The sequence below is a fragment of the Athene cunicularia genome, assembly GCF_003259725.1.
Source record: "Athene cunicularia isolate RWA chromosome 2 unlocalized genomic scaffold, athCun1 chr2_part1, whole genome shotgun sequence".
Taxonomy (NCBI): Eukaryota; Metazoa; Chordata; class Aves; order Strigiformes; family Strigidae; genus Athene; species Athene cunicularia.
The window spans coordinates 1,076,709-1,095,397 of record NW_020799095.1 but is presented as its reverse complement, the minus strand read 5'-3'; the positions used below and the strand labels follow the sequence as shown (position 1 = coordinate 1,095,397).

Sequence of the window (18,689 nt, the reverse complement as noted above, 5' to 3'; positions counted from 1 at the left end):
GTTTGAAAGGCTACTTTAAGCAGTAGCATTCATGGATCTCTCCCTGAGGCACAATTATCAGCTAAAATATAGAATACATTAATCAAAGGAAGGAGGAAGAACTCACAACCCAAGATTCCAGCTCAATTTGCAGTGGTGAAGTTTAAAGAACCACCTTTCCTTAAAAATAAAAGATCTCTTTAGAAATAAATCTGCTGAGATGAGTAAAGATGGACTTTCAAGCAAGAACTTTTATGGATTTCAACAGCCTTCACAAGCATCTAGATTACCTTAACAGTGGATAGATTTGGTGAACATAAACTAACTTTTCCTGAAAAGGGGTAGTTCTGATTCTTTCTTTTTAGAAATCTCTTGGAAGTTTTGCTGCTGGAATGCTATAGAGCTTGTATTAGAGCTAGCACTGTCCTCAGCCATTATTCCCTTTCTTTAACTGATGAGTAAAGAAGTTTATAATCAGCTTCCTACTACAGCAGCTGTTTTTCTGTGTTATTCAGCATTTTTTTCTTTCTGCTTGTGAGTATCCAATTTTATTTCTTGTTTCTAACACATGCAAACATTGAAGGACTGTGGTACTACTTTTGCTGATGTTTCAATTCTAATAAAACTCTCATGTCTAATATAGCTCTTATTCATGCACTGATCCTGTACTTAACACCTGGTTACGTAGGCTCTGCTTTGACATTTTCCCAAAACCAAAAGCCAGTTTCATTATTGAAGCTCTCATGTGAGTTCTTGCCATTTCTGCTTTGAGTGTGTTTACTTACTGCCTAGTTACAGGGAATGAATAACAGGATATTTGGCTTAAAATTTAAGATTTTGAAGTCGTGGATAGTTCAGCCTCAAAAAACCTGTGCAGCACTTACCTGAAAAGAAATGCCTTTCACAGCAGTATAGCCACCGTTGAACAGGGGAACACAAAGTTGCAGTCCAAACTTGGGTGTCACTACTACATTGTGGGCACCCTGTTATTTCCTGAGCAGCTGCAGGCAGTCCAGTCCACAGGGAGGTGATGAGTGTACTTTATCTAAAAGCGGGAGCAGTGGCTCCTTCTGTACTTTTCCACCTGTCAACCTATCCTATAAAATATTTTTCAGAACAGATATGTGTCCTATGTATTGGTCTGTGTGATTTTGAGTTACGTGTGAGAGCATGTAAAATAGAGATTTTGCTGTGAAACGGTAGCAACTTGCTCTCCTTGCTTGAAGATGAGAATAAGGGAATAACTCTGGGTTTTGAGTATCAAGTCAAGCAACCTTTCCTCTTTGCTTGATTTTTTTTTTTTTATTCTGACCAGTATTTTAGGAGTGAGTTCTTGTGTCTGAGAAACAGGCATGACTTCCAAGGAATTTTCCCTTTTGCTCTTGTTTTGATCTTGTAAGTGGAAATATTTTGTTTACCTGCCCCTCTGAGCCCAGTGCCCTCAAGAGATTGTTACAGCATGTGGAAGATGCGCTGTCTGGGGTAGTGTGTGTGGGCAGCAAGATGTTCAATCTAAGTAGGATGGGTTTTCTTTCACCTAGCTTCTCGTTTGCAGTTGACTTGTCCATCTGCCTTGGACATGCAGTGCACATCTGGGTGCCTTTTAGTTGGCCACTCCAAGATGCAAGTACAGTTGCATATCTTTAATTTTTATTTTCATATGATGCTTCAGTGCCAATACCTTTCCTCTATCCCCTCCTGAAAGACAAATAACAGTTATGATTTTAGGACACCTCCTCCATCTCACGCTTTGCAGAAGCACATCCAATGGGAAGTGGGGGAAATTGTTGTAGAGCGAGGTTTTGATCTCCACAGTAAATGCTCCTCTCGTTTTAATGGGTACAACTGTAAAGGAGTTGGGACTTAAGAGCTCTGAGAAGAGGTTCTTGAGGTGACCTTTATTGCAATGGCATTGAAGTTGAAGATAGTCTCCTCGTGAAGAAAGAACCTGGCCTACTTGTTAGCTACTCCTAAATTTTGCATGTAGTCTATGCCTAGTGATGTTAGTATGGTCTAAAGTCTCAAGTAACTCAAATCAAAATTACTTAAGCTACATTCCAGTGTTAAGGCCCAGAAGTTAAAGGGCTTGAGTTGATAAGTAGTCATCTTTCACTCAGGTTATCAGATGTGGAAGGCCAGTAAACAACTTCTAAAAGTAGTTGAATATAACTACTGGAATAGTTGTGCATTGAGCCATCCTGGCTGGCTGTAATAAAGAAGCATTATGATCCAGAGTGTTTTTCAAAATTTGCTGTAACGGAACACTTTAATCTGTAAAGAAATTGCTTCGAGTTCAAAAGAACGCAGCTGTACTTAACAGACTGCCAGCTGAATGATGGTGTGAAATACTGGGACCCTAGATTAATCTTAAATTTTATCAGTGTTCTATTCTTGTTGGATCACTTCTCACATTGGCTTTTACATCACTCTTTATATTGTAAAGAACAAGCTGCCAATTTAGATTTGCACTTTAAATTATTTGCCAGTTGTTTTTGCATGTAACACCAGTAACAGCTGTTGAATTTGAACTTTTTTAAAAAAAGCTTTCTCACCTCTTCTTTACATGGCTTTGGTGATCTTTTGTATGAATATTTTGCTTTTCTTGTTATTTTAATTTAAAACCTTTTAGAATGCTATAAAGTAGAAACATACAGGCCAAGTATTGATAACTGACTAGATTTCAACAGTATTTCTGTTAAATAACAAATCGATCAATTTTTGTTCTCCTGTGACTGATACAACTAGTGTGTTATTACCAGGTTAGGAATTACAGGTTTGGGGTTTTTGTAATTGTATTAGAGGTGGAGTTAATGCTTAGGCCGAAGTCAAGCAGACTTTCCTTTAAATGGAGAAGTGGTTTTGGTAGTAAACCAGTTGTTTTCATAAATGTGCCAGTTTTACTTGCTACAGGTGTCTAAGCAAATAGAACAAGGTGCAGAAAGCTACTAGAATAAAACTTTTTGGTAAACCTGCAACTATTGGGTTTTAGCTTGTTGCTGTAGCATTAGTATTTTGATTGATTATTAACTGTGTAATGCAGTATGTCATTGGTGATGGCATCATGTTTGTGTCTTCTTGAAACAGGTGTTCAAAACAAGATACGAATGTCCTAGGGAGACGTAATAGTTCCCAGAGACAACAAATGCCCTCTGTACCTCTGTGTCTCAGTGTGCTGTTCAGAGAAGGGACAGCAAATAAAGCTTTTCTTGACTGATCTTCATCATTGATGGTATTTTTCAGCTATAGAGAGCAGGTAGCCAAAATCGTGGTGCCCAGCAAGTTTGGTTATGACACTTGAAAAGTTTTGAGCGTTATTTTTTAACTGTAAGAACCTTCTGTGGTAAGTGCTGGTACGAAGAAATGAAATAAATGTATTTCTGTACTGCAGGCATAATTTGACTAAATGATGCATATTCTCTGATTTTGTCTGCTGTGATATGTTTAAAGAAATGTTGTAAACCTGAATGAAAACGTGGCATTTGCCACAACTCCTGACTCAGTGAAGTTTAATCTCTATGTGGCCAAAAAGAACTTTTCCAGCGGTGCAAAATTAAGGTTATGCAGCTATTTCAAGATGTAGCTTTACTTTCTTTGATGTCCTGCATGCCCTTCTGGTCATACTTCTGTGGGATGGCTTGTTAACTAACAGCTCATCCAAGAAGTTTGGAGGTCACAAAGGATATTTGGCTTCTCAAGATAAGCAGTCTGAATGAAATTACTTTAAAATGCATTAACATACGGTTAAATATAATATGAGTTTGTACTCATGGGCCATATTGCTTTAACAGACACCAGGCTGCTTGCCATTGCAGACACTCATTCATTTTTAACTCATTACACTGAACCTTTCTGAAAAAGGTTTCCTGTTCTCCTAATTGCTTATCTAAATGTATTGCTTACTAGAAAACAGGCTGCTGAAAATACCTTGGTTCCTGAAACAAAACTGCAGTCTTATCCAGTGAATGTCTTTCACGCTGTTTACTAATGGTACATTATATCTTACCTGAACCTGCCTAACAGGTTTTTACTGCTGTGAGGGTATTGATGCGGAGTAGACTGCTTTTAAGGTGTGCTTCAGAGCTTGGGTGGGCAGGGAGAAACGAGCCAGACAGTTCAGTTTTGGGGTGATCTGGGCTTGTTGAGGGATGGTGAGCTTCTATTTCTAGAAGCTGAAGTTGTGCTGAGGGGATGTATATGTTAAATTCTGCAAAAATAGTCTGTGCTGTTTGTTCAATTTGTTTTATTTCATGCACAAATACTCCTACTTAGCCTGATAGATACCTCATTTGAAGATATGATGAAGTACACAAGCGGCTCACAACCTGAATCTTTTATATTTTTAGGTGTTTTACTGAATTTGTGTTTTTAAAATGATCAGTGTAGCAATTACTGACCCCATTTGGGTTGAGGAAAAGAGAAAGTTAAGCTTCAGTGTAGAATATAGGCAATATATTGGCAAGTCTTGATACAGATTGAAGATGTTGAAGATGTCTGAAAAGTGGCAGGATTGCTTAGTTAGCCTGAAAGGGTCTTTAATTTCCTCATATTTTCAGATTGCTTATGTTGGCTTTTGTAGTCCCAACTAATGGACGGAAATGAGAATTAAAGTAAGCAGATTCAGCTCTGAAGTACAGTGGAAGTAATCGCGTGATCCCTCAGCTGAGTTGTATTAATGGATGGCAGCGAAGTCCTGGGAAGCAGCTCTAAACTGTCACGGCAGATTCTGCTGTGGTAGTGTCTGTGCTGCTTGACAGCATGAATGGTCTAAAAAGCAGAGACCTGATGGCTGGTCACAGTTGTGATGATGATTTGGTTGAGGATTTTAATGATACAGAGAAAGGAACTTGAGGTCCTTTTCTTAGACAATAGAAAGTAATGAAATACTGACAGTGATAGTGTAGGGAGAGGAGTCTAATGTACAAAACTATGGGAGTATGATTTTCTTTTCTGTGGCAATAGATGAATGTGATTCTAGCTGCTGGTCAGAAGGTGATCCTGCAGTGGTGAAGACAGAGACCCTCTCGCTTTTGCCCCAGCAGCATCCAGCAGTTCACTGATCGGGACCCACAACAGTTTGTGGGACTCCTCCTGCAGATGGGTTTCTCCTAGTATTTTTCTTACAGGCAGCAATGATTCAGCTATCTTCTACTTAGTATCTAAACACATTTGTCTTGCAGAGGTAGGCTGTAAACTACACTGCCTATAAAAATAAATTGGACTTTCTGTAATGTCACCTACCCTGAAGTACCCAGTAAGTTACAGAAGTGGCTTGCCTAGTAGGAATGTGAAAGAAACAAGAAGGAAATTGAAAGCAATTGTTTAAATCTAACTTCTCATTCTTCTCAAAAAGTTAAAATAAGGAGGATGGCTGGTATAAAAGCAGCTTCGGTGGTAGAGGGCACACTTGACCTGGAAATAGCTGCCAGGAAAACAAGGATCTAATGGGATTCCCTTGTGTTAGTGCCAAGTGTAAGCAACTTGTTCAGCAGACTGGGACTTCTTCGGGATTGAGAAAGATGTCATGGATGGAAATGCTTAAGATTTTTCTGTGTTAACCAGATTACTGCTATTGATCCAAGCATTTAATAACCTGTCGTGCTTTTAAACATACAGAAACACGAGAAAGGTGTTCTTTGGCAGGGCTTGTGAGGTTCTCTTGCTACAAAAGTTCCTGTGCTCATTTTGGAGGGTTACAGGAGCTCTGGTAAAATGTTCCAGTTCAACCCTGACTATTGCATTTCAGGGGAAGTAGAAGAGAGAGGTAGCATGAGCAGCCAGACAAAGGAGAGCTTTACAGCCTCCCTCCCCTCCAGCCCAGTAAGAGCTGCTGTTGTGGGCTGGGGAGTGACTTCCTGCTGTGTGAGTGGTTTGGACAAATAGGGACTCTAGCAAAACTGTTTTCTCTACTTCCTAATTAACTTTCCTGTTTATACAGCTTTCGTATATTCAAGTGGGAGTTGAATATTCATGGTCATGCTACAAAAACATGAAAGAGATGTTGAAATAATAGAAATTTTAAACCTCCTGCTTGGTTTTAATCCACAGGCTGCCCTGTCTGGCTTATAGAGTTTAGTTTTAGTTTCGATCACAGTGAGGTTCAGTCATATAAAATACATCGCTGACTCAAGTTACTTCAGCAAGTTGAAGTGGTGATTGATGTCATGCGGGAACTCTGGAGTGGACTCTGAACTTCACTGGGGAGCTGGGTGGTGCTAAGACATGTGACTTAGTTAATGTTACAGTGTTTAACTTTTGTGTTAAAAATGTATCACACAAAGCTTTTCCTGAGAAGGACACAACCGCTTAGACCTTTTGCAGAGCTGAGTGAGGAAGCCAGACTTCACACATCCCTAGCATAGAGCTCAACTGAGTGGGACAAGTTTTCTGTTCTGTGATGTGTTTTTTTCAGTTCAAAGCTTGTTTTAATGGTTTTAGATAGTCTGTAAAGTCTGTTTTGAGAATTTTGCTTCAGACACACAACTTCACCATGAAATACAGAATATCGTTAAGAGCTGATTCAAACTTGGTAATGTACTTTAAATTGTGTGACTTGGTTTAAGGAAACCCATCCTTTGAATGTTATTCGTCTTGGCTGTACGTGCTCCTGCCCTTTTAAGCTTGTATTTTCTGTTGGGCTCAGTCTCTTTTTAAGCTGACATCTGAGAGCTAAACAAAGCAGCAGCAGAGGTGTGAATCATTCCCGTAGCCGTGTAACATGCTCATCTACACCTCGTTGTAAAGCTTTCAGGCTGTTTTTTTTCATACCTTCTGTCAGCAGAATAATACTTCTCTTGGTGACTTCAAAGTCGCTGTAAACCGTGTAGTAGTAAGTTTGGAAAGGGGGGAAATCTGTGGAATTCGTGGTGGGTCCCAAGGACACGGGGAGTGTCCCTGAGGGCTGGAGTGGAAAGGCAGTTTCCCCAGATTCTAAACAGGAAGCTCCTGGTGAAGTTAATCGCTTCTAAGCGTCCAAGCAGAAATGTTTGCAGTGAAGGAAAAAGCATTTATTTCTAAACCTGCCTCTTTTAATGTGGCTATTAATTTTCGATAGTTTCAGTAAATGTGGATTTGCTTCTTAGAGAAGGTTTCCCTCCAGTGCAGGCCGTTTCCTCAGGGTTTGAGAGGAAGGAAACTTTTGAGTAGGAGAGAATCCAAGCTGTATTCTGAGTTTCCTTTGCAAAAGAAGGACCAGCTGTTGCTTTGCTGGGCAGCAAAGAGATGAGCACACGTTTAAAACTTTTTTTTAACGGCAGTTCAATTAGTAAAAGCATTTTTTATGGTGACACTTCAAGCTGCAGATAAATTATCCTGTAACAGTTGGGGCTGAAGTACCTGAAGTGGTCAGTTGCATTGAAAGCAAACCATCAATTTTGCAAATAAAAGTTTGAGAACAGCATTTGATAGTAAAATCTCTGAAAGAATATTTGAAAGGTTTAAAGCATTGCTTTATGAGCAGTAAGTTTTGGCATATCTGTTCATCTTTGTCGTGCTTCAGTGTGGGGAAAAATCATGTATGGTGGTGGCTGGAGTGCCTATAAAGGATTCATATTATCTCATACTTTCTTTAGTGCTTGATTATGCTCTGATCAGAATGCCATTGGTAACTCAGTGACACTGTGATCTTTTTCCTCTAGACTCAACTGGCCAGTGAGAACATATTTCAAGCATGGGAAATATTTTTGCTAACCTCTTCAAAGGCCTTTTTGGCAAAAAAGAAATGCGTATTCTAATGGTTGGTCTGGATGCTGCAGGAAAGACTACTATTTTGTACAAACTTAAACTTGGTGAAATAGTAACTACTATTCCTACTATAGGTAAGATTTTATGTTTATATAACTGCTTGCTTTGAGATTTGGATCTTATTGTTTGCAGTGGTGTCTTTCTCAGCTGCCCCTCTGTTGATTTAAGTGACCTGACTGTCAGAACAAACACTTGCTAGAACCAAGGTATGAAGATGGCACAGCCAAATGTTCCGCATTGGAAACAGATTACGTGACTCTTTTTTTCACTCCATTCCCTCTCTTCAGTCATTTGTGGAACAAGCCTTTATGGGCCACAGAAGGGTGGTCTGCCCTCCTAAGCATGTTGTGGCATCACGTAGATTAGACTGAGAAGTAGAGGGTGACACCTTTTTGGAGGGTAACTGCAAGAACTGTGTGATCAGAGACATACCTTATTTGCAGTCTTTAAAGTCCAAAGGGTTTTGACATAATATGGTTTGTGCTGTATTTCTTATCTATGCGGGTAGTAATTCCAGCTGTTGATCCTTAGTTTGACAGGAGTGGGAGTGGTGGTGGAAGCAGGAGTTCCAGAAAGGCCACACTTGATTTGAGAGCTGCAGTGTAAGATTATGGTTATTTAAAGTAGGTTTAAATTTTAAGATAACTTTTTAAATTATGACATTCTGAGTGTGACTTGGTAAATATAATAGGTCTGGGGCCAACTGTGTTTTAACTTTTTGTCACAATTTCTGGTTTAGGTTTCAATGTGGAAACAGTAGAATACAAGAACATTAGCTTCACAGTCTGGGATGTAGGTGGTCAGGATAAGATCAGACCACTCTGGCGCCATTATTTCCAGAACACACAAGGTGAGTCTGCTTAAATCACAGGTTTACAGAAGTTTTCTTAATGTCCTTACTAAGATAATTTTGTAGATATGGGAGGGGGATGGAAATATTTATTATTCTAAAATAATATTATTATAAAGTTATTATAAAATAATAATAAATTTGTGTGCTGCTCTGTGAATCTAGTGCAGGTTCAAAGGAGGGATGGGAAGAAATCTAGAAACCAGTCTTGTCCATCTGACTCAGAGCAAGTTTAGATATTTACGCTGCTTCTGTAAGCATCACAGCTCTCTGCTTTCAATGCAGAGTCTTTACAAGAAGCTCCTAACAGCCCCATGAACTGAGTTTGTCACTTCTTTCACTGCTGCACCTTTATAGTGTGTGTTCTTGTGAGTCCTGTCACAGGATTTCAAGAGCTGCTACTCACTGAAAGATATCAAGTGGTTATGTAGATGAAGTGAACGAGTTCCAAAAACACAAATGTAGACTAACACTTGCTTTCACCAGCAAGAAGAGACTTTCTCCCAGACATGAGATTACAGTAATAAGAAAAATTTTATTTTTTTCTGATATGTACTGAATAGTTTTGTATGATTTTCTCTTCAAAGCTTAGTTTTGACCACCAGAGGTATTTATCATTTGTAAATAACTTCAGGTGTATGCTTATTCTGATTGTTTGCTTATTTCTAGGTCTGATTTTTGTGGTTGACAGTAATGACAGAGAACGAGTGAATGAGGCCAGAGAAGAGCTTATGAGAATGTTGGCAGAAGATGAGCTTAGAGATGCTGTTTTATTAGTGTTTGCTAACAAACAGGTATGCCCAAGCAAGGTCTCCTTCTGTAAGAACTCTTGAAAAATTACGTGTTTGTGTTTTCAGTGTAATAATAGGTAAGGTCTCAATAAATGTCCATTCAGTTTTGTTGAAGACAGCAAACATAGATTAAATTACCCAATTCTTATCTGAAAGGAGCATCCTTCTAAACAGTGTTGGCCAATAGAAATTCTGGTATTTTCCGTTTTAGGGAAGAATTCTACTGGTTTAATTTTTAAGGTTGGTTTGGCTCAAGTACATCACCTGCCCCGAGCTTTTTTCTAACAGAGAAGAAGGCCAGAATGCCAGAACCTCACAGAATTCTTGTTAGGGTGTTTGAGGGCACCACCAGTGTTGGTGTTGATTTTTAATGTACTTGTGTTGACCTGTGAGCTACACTCTTCCAGGTCACAGAGTGAGCCGAGAGGTTTGCCTTTTGCTGCTTGTAAAGGCCTTGGTAGCTTAAATCCAAACGTCGAGGGCCCTAAATATGACTAGTAAATTTACAGAAGGAATAGCATTGTGCTTCGCTGATTGCACAGGCTCACGTGAGAAGGGTAAAGAAGCCATAATAAGTCTTGTCTAGGAGCAGGAAGGATGGACTGTAAACAGAAGTAGTACTAAGCTGAGGACTACTTTATGAAAAAAGTTGATCTTAAATCTTAACTGCAGTTGTAGAAAACATTTTCTATAGAATGTGAATGAAATGGACCTTGAATTGTAAGTGGTATTGGGTCAGTGTTGAGGGGCTTGATGACTTGATCCAAACATCAACTGTCTCTCTTCTGTTTTCTGAAAAGAAATACTTTATAATATGTGCTTTTGATTGTGTTATTAAACCTTTGAGACTTTTGTTAGTATAGAGAAAATAGCTTGAATATAAAAGTAATCCACTGAGCTTTTCTGAAAGAGAGCTCCTAACTTTCTTTTAATGGCTTTAAAGCTGATGATCAAAAACGGTTTAGGGAGGCGGGCATCGCTTCTCAGCGAGTAGGGGAGAAAATGACTCTTCTTCCTTCCCTCAGGACCTGCCGAACGCGATGAATGCAGCAGAAATCACAGACAAACTTGGACTGCATTCTCTTCGTCACAGGAACTGGTATATCCAGGCAACCTGTGCCACTAGTGGAGACGGTCTGTATGAAGGACTGGACTGGTTGTCCAATCAGCTCCGAAACCAGAAATGAAACCATAAACCTTCCTCTTCCCTCTTTTTCCACCCCTCCCTCTTATTTCCTTCTATTCGCCCTTCGCTTTACTCTAATGTGGCAAACTGTGCTACTTTGTGGTATTGAGTGCCGGAAGCTGTTTTCATTTCTTTTGTCACAGTATATATTGCATCATGCTGTAAATGTGGCAAATACAAGCCTGAAAACAGTTAGGTTTCTTATTTAATGTAAATAGTTTTTGTTTCCAATGAGGCAGTTTCTGGTACTCCTATGCAATATTACTCAGCTTTTTTATTGTAAAGAATCAACTCACTGTTTAGTACTTGGAAGGGATTTAAGTGGGTTAACATAAGGGTTGCCAGTGGTCCTTGTGCAGTAGAGCTGAATACTATCTCGGTTGGGTTGTGAGATCTTTGAGATCCATTTTGGTGGCTGTTTTTTTAACCTGAATTCTGTATTTTTTTAAATAGTCAAGGAAAAGTAAAAACACTTCAACATACAAACATTTGACATAGCTTCTGCTGTTCTAGCTCTGATGTGGTGACTTTTGATTCTTTTCAAATGGCGGAGCCATGTTTGAGACCCAATTAGCTTCATCTGGTTAAAGAACAGACCATAACTAATAGATCTCTGGTTCTTTCTGTAGCTCACAGTATGTGCTCATATTTGTTCATACTTGTTAAAACATTTGTCAGACCTAGTTTAGATGAGCTTGCAGACTCATGCTAAACATCTGACTTTTGGTTCAGGGTGAGATTTATCACTTCCATTGAACTTGAGTAATTTTCTGGAAGTCAACATTTTTAGCCTGTTGTATTTGTCAAAAGTGTTTTGTACTTTTCTTGTGTGTAAACCACTCCAGAAGGCAAACCTTTCCACAAAAAGCACAGCCTGTACTAGTCCGAAGCTCTATAGGCAGAAAGTACTGTACTTAACATAAGAATTGCCATGAAAAACACCAAACATCTATGTATAGTGTCTAGGGGAAAAAAAAGCATGAGAGTTTGGAGAGTCATTCCACTCTAGAAGTGTTCAATCCCATTTTGAAACAATCCCATATCTGTATATGTGTGAAAACCCTTGGCATCCCTCATACTGCAAGGTTCAGATTTGCCATCAGAAAAAAAGACCTCTTTACTTTTCTTTTGTATTTTGATAAACACTGAAGAAGCTGGAGCTGTTTAACTTGAGGAACTATCAGAACTGGTTTATTTAGTGTTGTGAAAACCTTTATTGCTTTCAATACACAATTAGTAATCAACTGTTTTGTATACTTGTTTTCAGTTTTCATTTCGACAAACAAGCACTGTAATTAAAGCTATTAGAATAAAATCTCTTAACTATTTCATGTTTTTTATGCCTTGCTGTTCATTTGATCATCTTGGCAGAATCATAATGAAATACTTGTTGAATAAAAAGTTTCATGAAACTTGCACTGGTTATCATGTTGGTTTGTATCATCTTTATACATTACTGTGTGCTAGATTAATGCAAATCCAACCTGCATTTTGCTGAAAATTTCAGGACGTCCACCATATTTTTCAGGTGTATCATTCCTAGTTGGAGTTCTGCAGGGGAAGAGGTGGGCAGTGGTTCTGTGGTCCCGCTGGCTTCTGCTGGAGTCCCTTCCTTGCTTTAAGGACATCTGTTGAGCTTCTTGAGTAGTCCCAGTGCTTCCCACAACAGATTGTTCTTCCTGTTGATCACACTTAGTAATAGGATCCTTCAATCAGCAGTTTTGGGGAGGAAAAAAAAAAGGAAGTCTGCCTTCCTCAAGACTTTGTTCTGCATTTTTCCACTCCGCAGTCCCCTCCGGACCTGGGACAGAGCTCCTCCCAGCTGCTCCTGCTGCCTTCCCCGTCAGCCACCGCTTCTCTTCGTGGATGGTTGGGTGCAGGCCAGTGGCCAGCTGCTGGCTGTGTTCCTGGCCGGAATTGCAGCAGATTCCCCGTTAACACAGGCTGGAAAACTAAGATGAAAAGTCTGTTATGCAGGTTAGAGAGCAGTATCCCTGCAGGTAACCTGGGGCTGTGGCGGGGTGTTGGGGGTGGGCACGGCTGGGCGGGGAGGCAGGAGTGCTGCTCTGTAGGCTGTTGAGCTGGTGTCTGCGTTCTCGGCGTCGGGTGGGGGCTGCTGGCCTTTTGAATGATCTGATCTCTGTCCCACAGATCACACTTCTCAGGTTTTGTTTCCTCTCCAAATCCTTCAAGTAGCGTGGCAGCTGCTTCACATGTGTGCACAGAGCGGCCCTCACCCTGAGCGCAGGTTTATTCTGGGACTGTCCCCTCCTGAGCAGAGGCTCGGGGAGTGGGATGGGTGTCTTCTGCCCCATCTTCAGCTGGGGGGGCTGTAGGGGGAGGTCAGGTTGCTTTGGATTTCCCAGCAAGGGCTGCCTGTGCCCTGTGTCTGTTCCTTGTGCTTGGTAGTAGAGAGTAAATAGTATTAGGCAAGCGCTGGGATTACAAAACTCCTGTAAATCAGGTTATTCCTCTGAAGCTGTTCATCTTGCCTTGAATTTCAGGCTCTGAATGCCTAATAGGGCAGGACATCTGCTTATTTCTGTTCTGGGAGGGAGTTGAACTGGAAGGGCCAGCTCTTGTGTTGCTGTCACTTTGCACTGCTGAAATAAAGCAGAGCCCCCCAGTCCTCTTGCATCCCCCATCCCTGAAAGGGTGAATGACCTGCTGTGACGCAGCACCCCCACCCCATCGGCAGTCAAGAGGCTGCTCTGAAGTGGTGGTTTTTACCCGAGGTGTGTCGGCACTGGGGCCAGGCCCTATCCACGCTGCTCGGCCATGCCACAGATCCTGCTTTGCCATGCGCAGAAGCTACTGCTGGAGGAGAAGATGAGGAATGTGCTGATGTTATCTGAGAGTGGGGAGCTGTGGGAGCCGAGCCCTCGGCTTTGCTCTTTGCTGGGCTCGGCCAGGCCCCCGGGGATTTGAGCCAGGCAGGAGGCAGCTCCAGCTCAGGGGAAAGGGTGAGGACAAAACACCAGCTCCCTCCAGCAGAACTGAACTGCAGCTGGTGCGGTTCCTCAGTGCACCCAGTAACCAACAGCTTGGTGGGGTGGGGATGGGGCCAGGCTCCTTCACTCCTACTCACCCTCATTTTTATCTTGTCTGTATTTTGCTCAGATTTAAGTGTGAATCAGGCACCAGCACCTCCTTCAGACAGGGCAAGTGGCAAGAGCTGCTGCCTGCTTGTCTGGGGTTGGAAGTGAGGATTGAAAGGGGACACAGCCTGGCTGCAACCCTCCCTGTCTCCCCTCGCTCCCGAGAGATCGTGCTGCTCCATCAACCCTGTTTCCTTGGCACCGGTAAAGCTCCTGCAGCCCCGTGAATGGTTTAACAGGACTTGTGAAAAGCGACAGGGAGGGGATAAAGCCTTGGCAGGGGTTTCAAAGGAGCGAGAGTGTGAGAGGCTGAGCTGTGACACACCTGGCTGGGGGGCGGGGAAAGCAGCAACAAAGCACACTACCTCTCTGCAGGTGCTGGAGCAGAGAGCAAGAGGTGCCACCTCTGCAGGAGGCAGGAGAAAGCCAGGGAGGTGAAGCTCTCGGGACCAGGCTGAACTGTGCCAGGATAACCCTGCCACAGCCCCTCCACTTGCCACATCAACAAACCCCCTCTGATACTGGCATGCGAATCATCCTGGCAGAACCCAGCCCGCTTGGAAGATGAAGGCAGGGAAGTGGGAGCCCGCAGAGGGAGTGTGACTCGCGAGCGAGGTGTTAGGATTTCCCTGGGTTTTTGTCTGCTCACTGCAGTGTTTCAGCTCTCAAGTAGTTGCCTTTTCAGACTGGAGCTTCTGGCACCGAGTTCCCTGTGAAGCACAGCCCTGCTCCACCATCCGTGGAGGCAGCCAGGACCCCAAAATTCCCCAGGAGGGTGACCCTGAGTTCAGTCTGGCAAGCCTCTGGCTGTGGACTCAGAGCTACCCCACTTGGGCCACAGGGTTTGCATGTGTGTAGCCACGTGGTGGGTCCCTGGGCTGGGTCAGAGCAAGCATAGCCCTGTGACCATGCTGAGAATTTGTTAAACACACACCCCCCCAAAAAATGCATCTTGGGGTTCACCAAAGCTTGCTGCTGCCCTGCAGCAACTCCTCTGTGTTGGCAGGGTTAAGCACGTGCTGGCAGCCAGGGAGGGGAGTGGGACAGAAGGGGCTTTATTTCAGCTCATCACCCCATCCTGCTGTGCCCCCCTGCTCCCTGTGCTGAATGCTGCCCTTGTTTGACACTGGGCACACGCCTGGTCCCACCCTGCACTGGCTGCACCTCCCTTCCCTCCTGCCTGGCTGCGGGCAGGGCCATGGCACAGCTGCCAAGATGACACAGGAGACCCCCTGCCCCACCCCCCAACGTTGCCAAAGTGCAAACCGAGGCTGCTTGCCAGCCCGGGGTTTTTGTCTGCCAAGACACACAAAATCGCCCTGTCTTAAGCAGGAGAAATTGCATCATTAATTACACAAATGAGCCCCTTGTGCTTGGCACGGCCACTCCAGCAGCTAGCAATTCTCTGGCCTTGAGCTGCTTGGGACAACCCCTTTCCATTTGGATCAATATTTCTATTTATTGACATAAAATTCCCCTTTCTCAGTGTGCCAAGCATGTAAATACTCATGTTTTGATGTTTAAAACCCTGAATGGGAGTGGAGCTTGCTGTTCTCTGCCCTGCTGCAGGGTGGACGCAAACAGCACAGGAGACACCCCAGGTCCATCTATCTCCCTGTCGCAGAGGAGTGATTTTAGAGGTTCTTCCTGCAGCTCTTAATTAGGGCAGTATCCTTTCTTTATTTAAATTTTATTTAACTTTTATTTATTTAATCCAAAGAGCTGTTTTTCAGCTGATCTATCCCCCTAGCCTGCAGCTGCTTGAGTCACAAGGTCCTCATTTTTTTCCCCAAACTCAGACCAGGAAAGCACTTGTCTCTAGGGGGTGGTCTGCTCCATCCCCATGCAGGGGACACAGAGGGACCCCACGGTGTGACCATCCCTGTGGTGATTTAGGCCACTCCACAGCAAGTTTGGGGGCGGTGTGGAGCTACCTGTGATCCATGTCCCACCAGGGAGAGAAGAGCTCCTGCTCACAACTTCCCCAAATTAAAAATGTATTGGGGATGGTGGTGGCTGAACATCACCTTGGGGCAGCCCAGCCAGGGCTCTGCCCTCTCCTGGGGTGAGGAACACCCCTGCTCACAGGTGTATGTGTGCCCTATGGAAGGTGTGTGATGCCACACAGGGAGCATGTGTAGCCCCGTGGAGAGCCCCACAGTCAGACCATCACAAAGCCATCAGGGCCAAGATGCAAAACCCTCCTGGCAGTGCGTGAGTCCTGTGTTTTATTTTGCAGCTAATGAACTTGAGGGTTTAAGGAAAGAAACTCTTCTTCCGCTGCTTTGCTGGCAGTTACTTCAGGGCATCAAAAGATATTAAAAAAAAATAATAATGACTGTATCCAAAGTCTCCGCATAAACATGAGGCATCGACAGCATTTCCAGCATCACAGCCAGAACCATTCCAGTGCCAGCACCCACCCCACAGCATCCTCCCTGCTAAATCATGCCTGGATGGACGGATCCAGGGACCGAGAAGGGTGCCTAGATACCTGCTGCCCCCCTCCACTGCCGGGGGCAACAGCAGGGGAGCTGCCAGCTGGTATCACAAAACAGAACACCCTTTGCCAGACTCAGCCTTGGCAACTGCAGAGCTGTGGCTTTTTGAATTTAATAACCTTAAAAAATATATAGCCTATGTGAAGATCTCTCTGGGAAAAAAAAAAAACAACAAAAACAACATGCTCCCTTTCAGTCCTCCGACCTGCTCCTGCTCCTCTTCCTTGCCTTGTGCCGACCGTGGCCATCCTGACTCTGACTCCGGCAGTGGGCAGAGCGGCGTGGGGGGCTCCTGCCCGAACCGCAGCTGCTGTCAGAGGAACCCGCGTCGTGCTGCCGGTGGCTGCCCTGCCGCCAGGTCTCGGGGCGCTGCTGGGCTTTCTTCCGGTGGTGCCTACAGGGATGGAGGGGTAAGTGACAGCAGGGACACTGGGGATATCAACAAGCTGGTTCTGGGGATGAAAAAGGGATTTGGGAAAGCCAAGAGATGCTGACAGGGCATCTTGATGCCAGCCATGACCATGGGGCTCTCCTAAACGCCTCATCTTGTTTCCCAGCAATTTTCCAAAATTTTCATTTTCAAAAAAAATAAGGCCCCACAACCAGGGCTCAACCCTCATCCCCACATAGCTACCTCTCACTCCGGTCCAGAGAAGAATCGGAGGATGATGAGGCAGCATCCCTCTTGTGATACTTCTCCTTCTTTTTCTCCTTCCTATGTTTCTTCTTCTTCTTTTTCTCTTTTTTGGATTTCTTGACACCCTCTGGTCTGCAGGGAAGGGATCAAGCAGTGAGGCTCACTTCCCTGCGCATCCCTCCCTCCAGGCACAGGCCACCATGGCCCTCCTTGGCCAAGAAGAAGTCCCCAGAAAATAAAAAAAAATTTTAAAAAAGAGGTTTTGGGGGTGATTCAGGCAGATGCAGAACAAGTCTGATGCCAAACAGAGCCGTAGAAGCACTCTGCAAAATACTCCCTAACAGGAAAAGGCTGTTTCTGGTGGTTTCCCACCAAAGCAGTGGTCCTCATCCTCACCGTTTCTCCTCCACCTTCTCCTCCTTTTCCTGCTTCCTCTTGGAGCCAGATGTCTCCGGGCTGCTGGAGACTTTCTGGTGCTAGGGTTGGAAGAGATGGGAAATACAGAGCGACACTGTGAGCCCATAGTTTCAAATTACAAGAAAAAGGAAATTTCTGCCTTTAAAATTTAAATACCTTTTGGAAAAAAAAAATTTTAATTAATTTTTGAAAAAGTCCAAAATACCCACAAGAGCCGCTCCCAAATGACAACCCCACAAATTAACTGTGTGAACAGGACGTGGGGAGCTCTTGCAGGTGCTACAACCACAAGCTTTGTTTTTAAATAAAATACCCTGAGTGTGGGGTAAGGCTTTTTCCCTTTTCCCCCTTTTTTTAAACCTCACACAGAAGATGTGACCCGCGCAGTGCTGTACCGTGAAGATGGAGAGCCCCATCTTGGCTGCCTCCCTGTCCTCCTTGGAGAGCATCACCCGTCCAGCGCTGCTGCTGGGACAAATGTTGCCGCAGCGAGTCACAAAATGACGAAAACCCACACCAAAAAGATTAAAAAAAAAAAGCATAAAAATGACAAAATATAAAAATCTAATTGCGCTGGGAGGGTGCGTTTTGATGCGAGACCCTTCACCCCCCTCCATACCTGGAGCTGCCCAAGCCCACCACGCGGTCCACGTCCTTCTTGTCCCGCTCGGCATTGTCCCGCTTGCACACCTCGGCCAGGTCCTGCAGGAGCGGGGGGCACAGCGTCCTGGGTGTGTGTGTCCCCCCCCAAATAGAGCCGAGGGGAGGGGACACCTGCATGGGGTGATGCTGGGGGGATGCACAGTGCCCCCCCCTTACCTCCTTGCTGAGGCTGGTGGGCTGCCTCTTCACGTTCTTGTAGCCCCTATAATATATCATGGGGTGATGGGGGGGGTAATGCCTTGCACCCCTTATTTTTTGGAGGAGGTGGAGGGGGTATAGACTCACAGGGCTGCCATCATGGCCTCTTGCTCGGCCAGGCGGACAGCAGCCAGCTCTTCCTCGCGGGACAACGTGGGGGCCGTCTCCTTCTTGCCCTTGGTGTACCAGGTCAGGTCCTTCCCCTTCTGCCACCGGCCTACCGGTGCCATCAGGGAATTCCCTACGGGAAGCGAGACACACACACACACACACACCCCCTCCCCCCGTCACGTCACTGCACCCAAAAACCTCCACCTGCACCCCAAAATCATGTTGGGGGCGCAGGGAGGATGGGGATGGGGTGTTGGGGGGGTTCAGCCAAGGTCAGCCCTTACCCAGGTAGTTTTCACGCTGTTTGTCCGTCTTGACATCCTCCCAGCTGAACTGGTCCTGGCCCCCCCGGACCCCGCCTCGGGATGAGCCGAACATGGCGCCAGCCCCCACAGCGGTGCTGAGACGGGGGAGTTGGTGACCTGCAAAGGGATCAGCCCCCGGTTTGCCCCCACCAGCCCCTCCGTGCGACCCCGGGGCGAGAAAAGGGGGGGCGGGGGGGTCACCGAAGCCGGGGG

At 44.5% G+C, this 18,689-nt stretch overlaps 2 protein-coding genes across 2 annotated transcripts; one reads left to right on the top strand and one right to left on the bottom strand.

Moving 5' to 3' along the window:
- The first annotated feature begins 7,613 nt into the window (after nt 1-7,613).
- On the top strand, nt 7,614-11,958 carry ARF1 (ADP ribosylation factor 1). Its single transcript, XM_026841820.1, has 4 exons — nt 7,614-7,793; nt 8,459-8,569; nt 9,239-9,363; nt 10,386-11,958. The coding sequence occupies exons 1-4, from the start codon at nt 7,646-7,648 to the stop codon at nt 10,545-10,547; spliced, it is 546 nt and encodes a 181-aa protein (XP_026697621.1). The 5' UTR covers nt 7,614-7,645; the 3' UTR covers nt 10,548-11,958.
- A 4,379-nt stretch (nt 11,959-16,337) lies between these two features.
- On the bottom strand, nt 16,338-18,650 carry C2H1orf35 (chromosome 2 C1orf35 homolog). The gene is made up of 8 exons (XM_026842662.1): nt 18,456-18,650; nt 18,148-18,301; nt 18,019-18,064; nt 17,819-17,901; nt 17,595-17,667; nt 17,179-17,258; nt 16,780-16,914; nt 16,338-16,539 (listed from the first exon to the last, which is right to left on the bottom strand). The coding sequence occupies exons 1-8, from the start codon at nt 18,547-18,549 to the stop codon at nt 16,338-16,340; spliced, it is 867 nt and encodes a 288-aa protein (XP_026698463.1). The 5' UTR covers nt 18,550-18,650.
- Nucleotides 18,651-18,689: the final 39 nt, after the last annotated feature.

Bases quoted from the DNA above. Each gene is read 5' to 3' on its own strand.
- ARF1 (XM_026841820.1), top strand. From the start codon at position 7,646: ATGGGAAATATTTTTGCTAACCTCTTCAAAGGCCTTTTTGGCAAAAAA. The intron at 7,794-8,458 runs GTAAGATTTTAT...TTTCTGGTTTAG, and splicing joins AACTACTATTCCTACTATAG to GTTTCAATGTGGAAACAGTA. The intron at 8,570-9,238 runs GTGAGTCTGCTT...GCTTATTTCTAG, and splicing joins TTATTTCCAGAACACACAAG to GTCTGATTTTTGTGGTTGAC.
- C2H1orf35 (XM_026842662.1), bottom strand. From the start codon at position 18,549: ATGTTCGGCTCATCCCGAGGCGGGGTCCGGGGGGGCCAGGACCAGTTC. The intron at 17,259-17,594 runs GTACAGCACTGC...TTCCAACCCTAG, and splicing joins TGGGGCTCTCCATCTTCACG to CACCAGAAAGTCTCCAGCAG. The intron at 16,540-16,779 runs GTAGCTATGTGG...CCATCCCTGTAG, and splicing joins TCTCTGGACCGGAGTGAGAG to GCACCACCGGAAGAAAGCCC.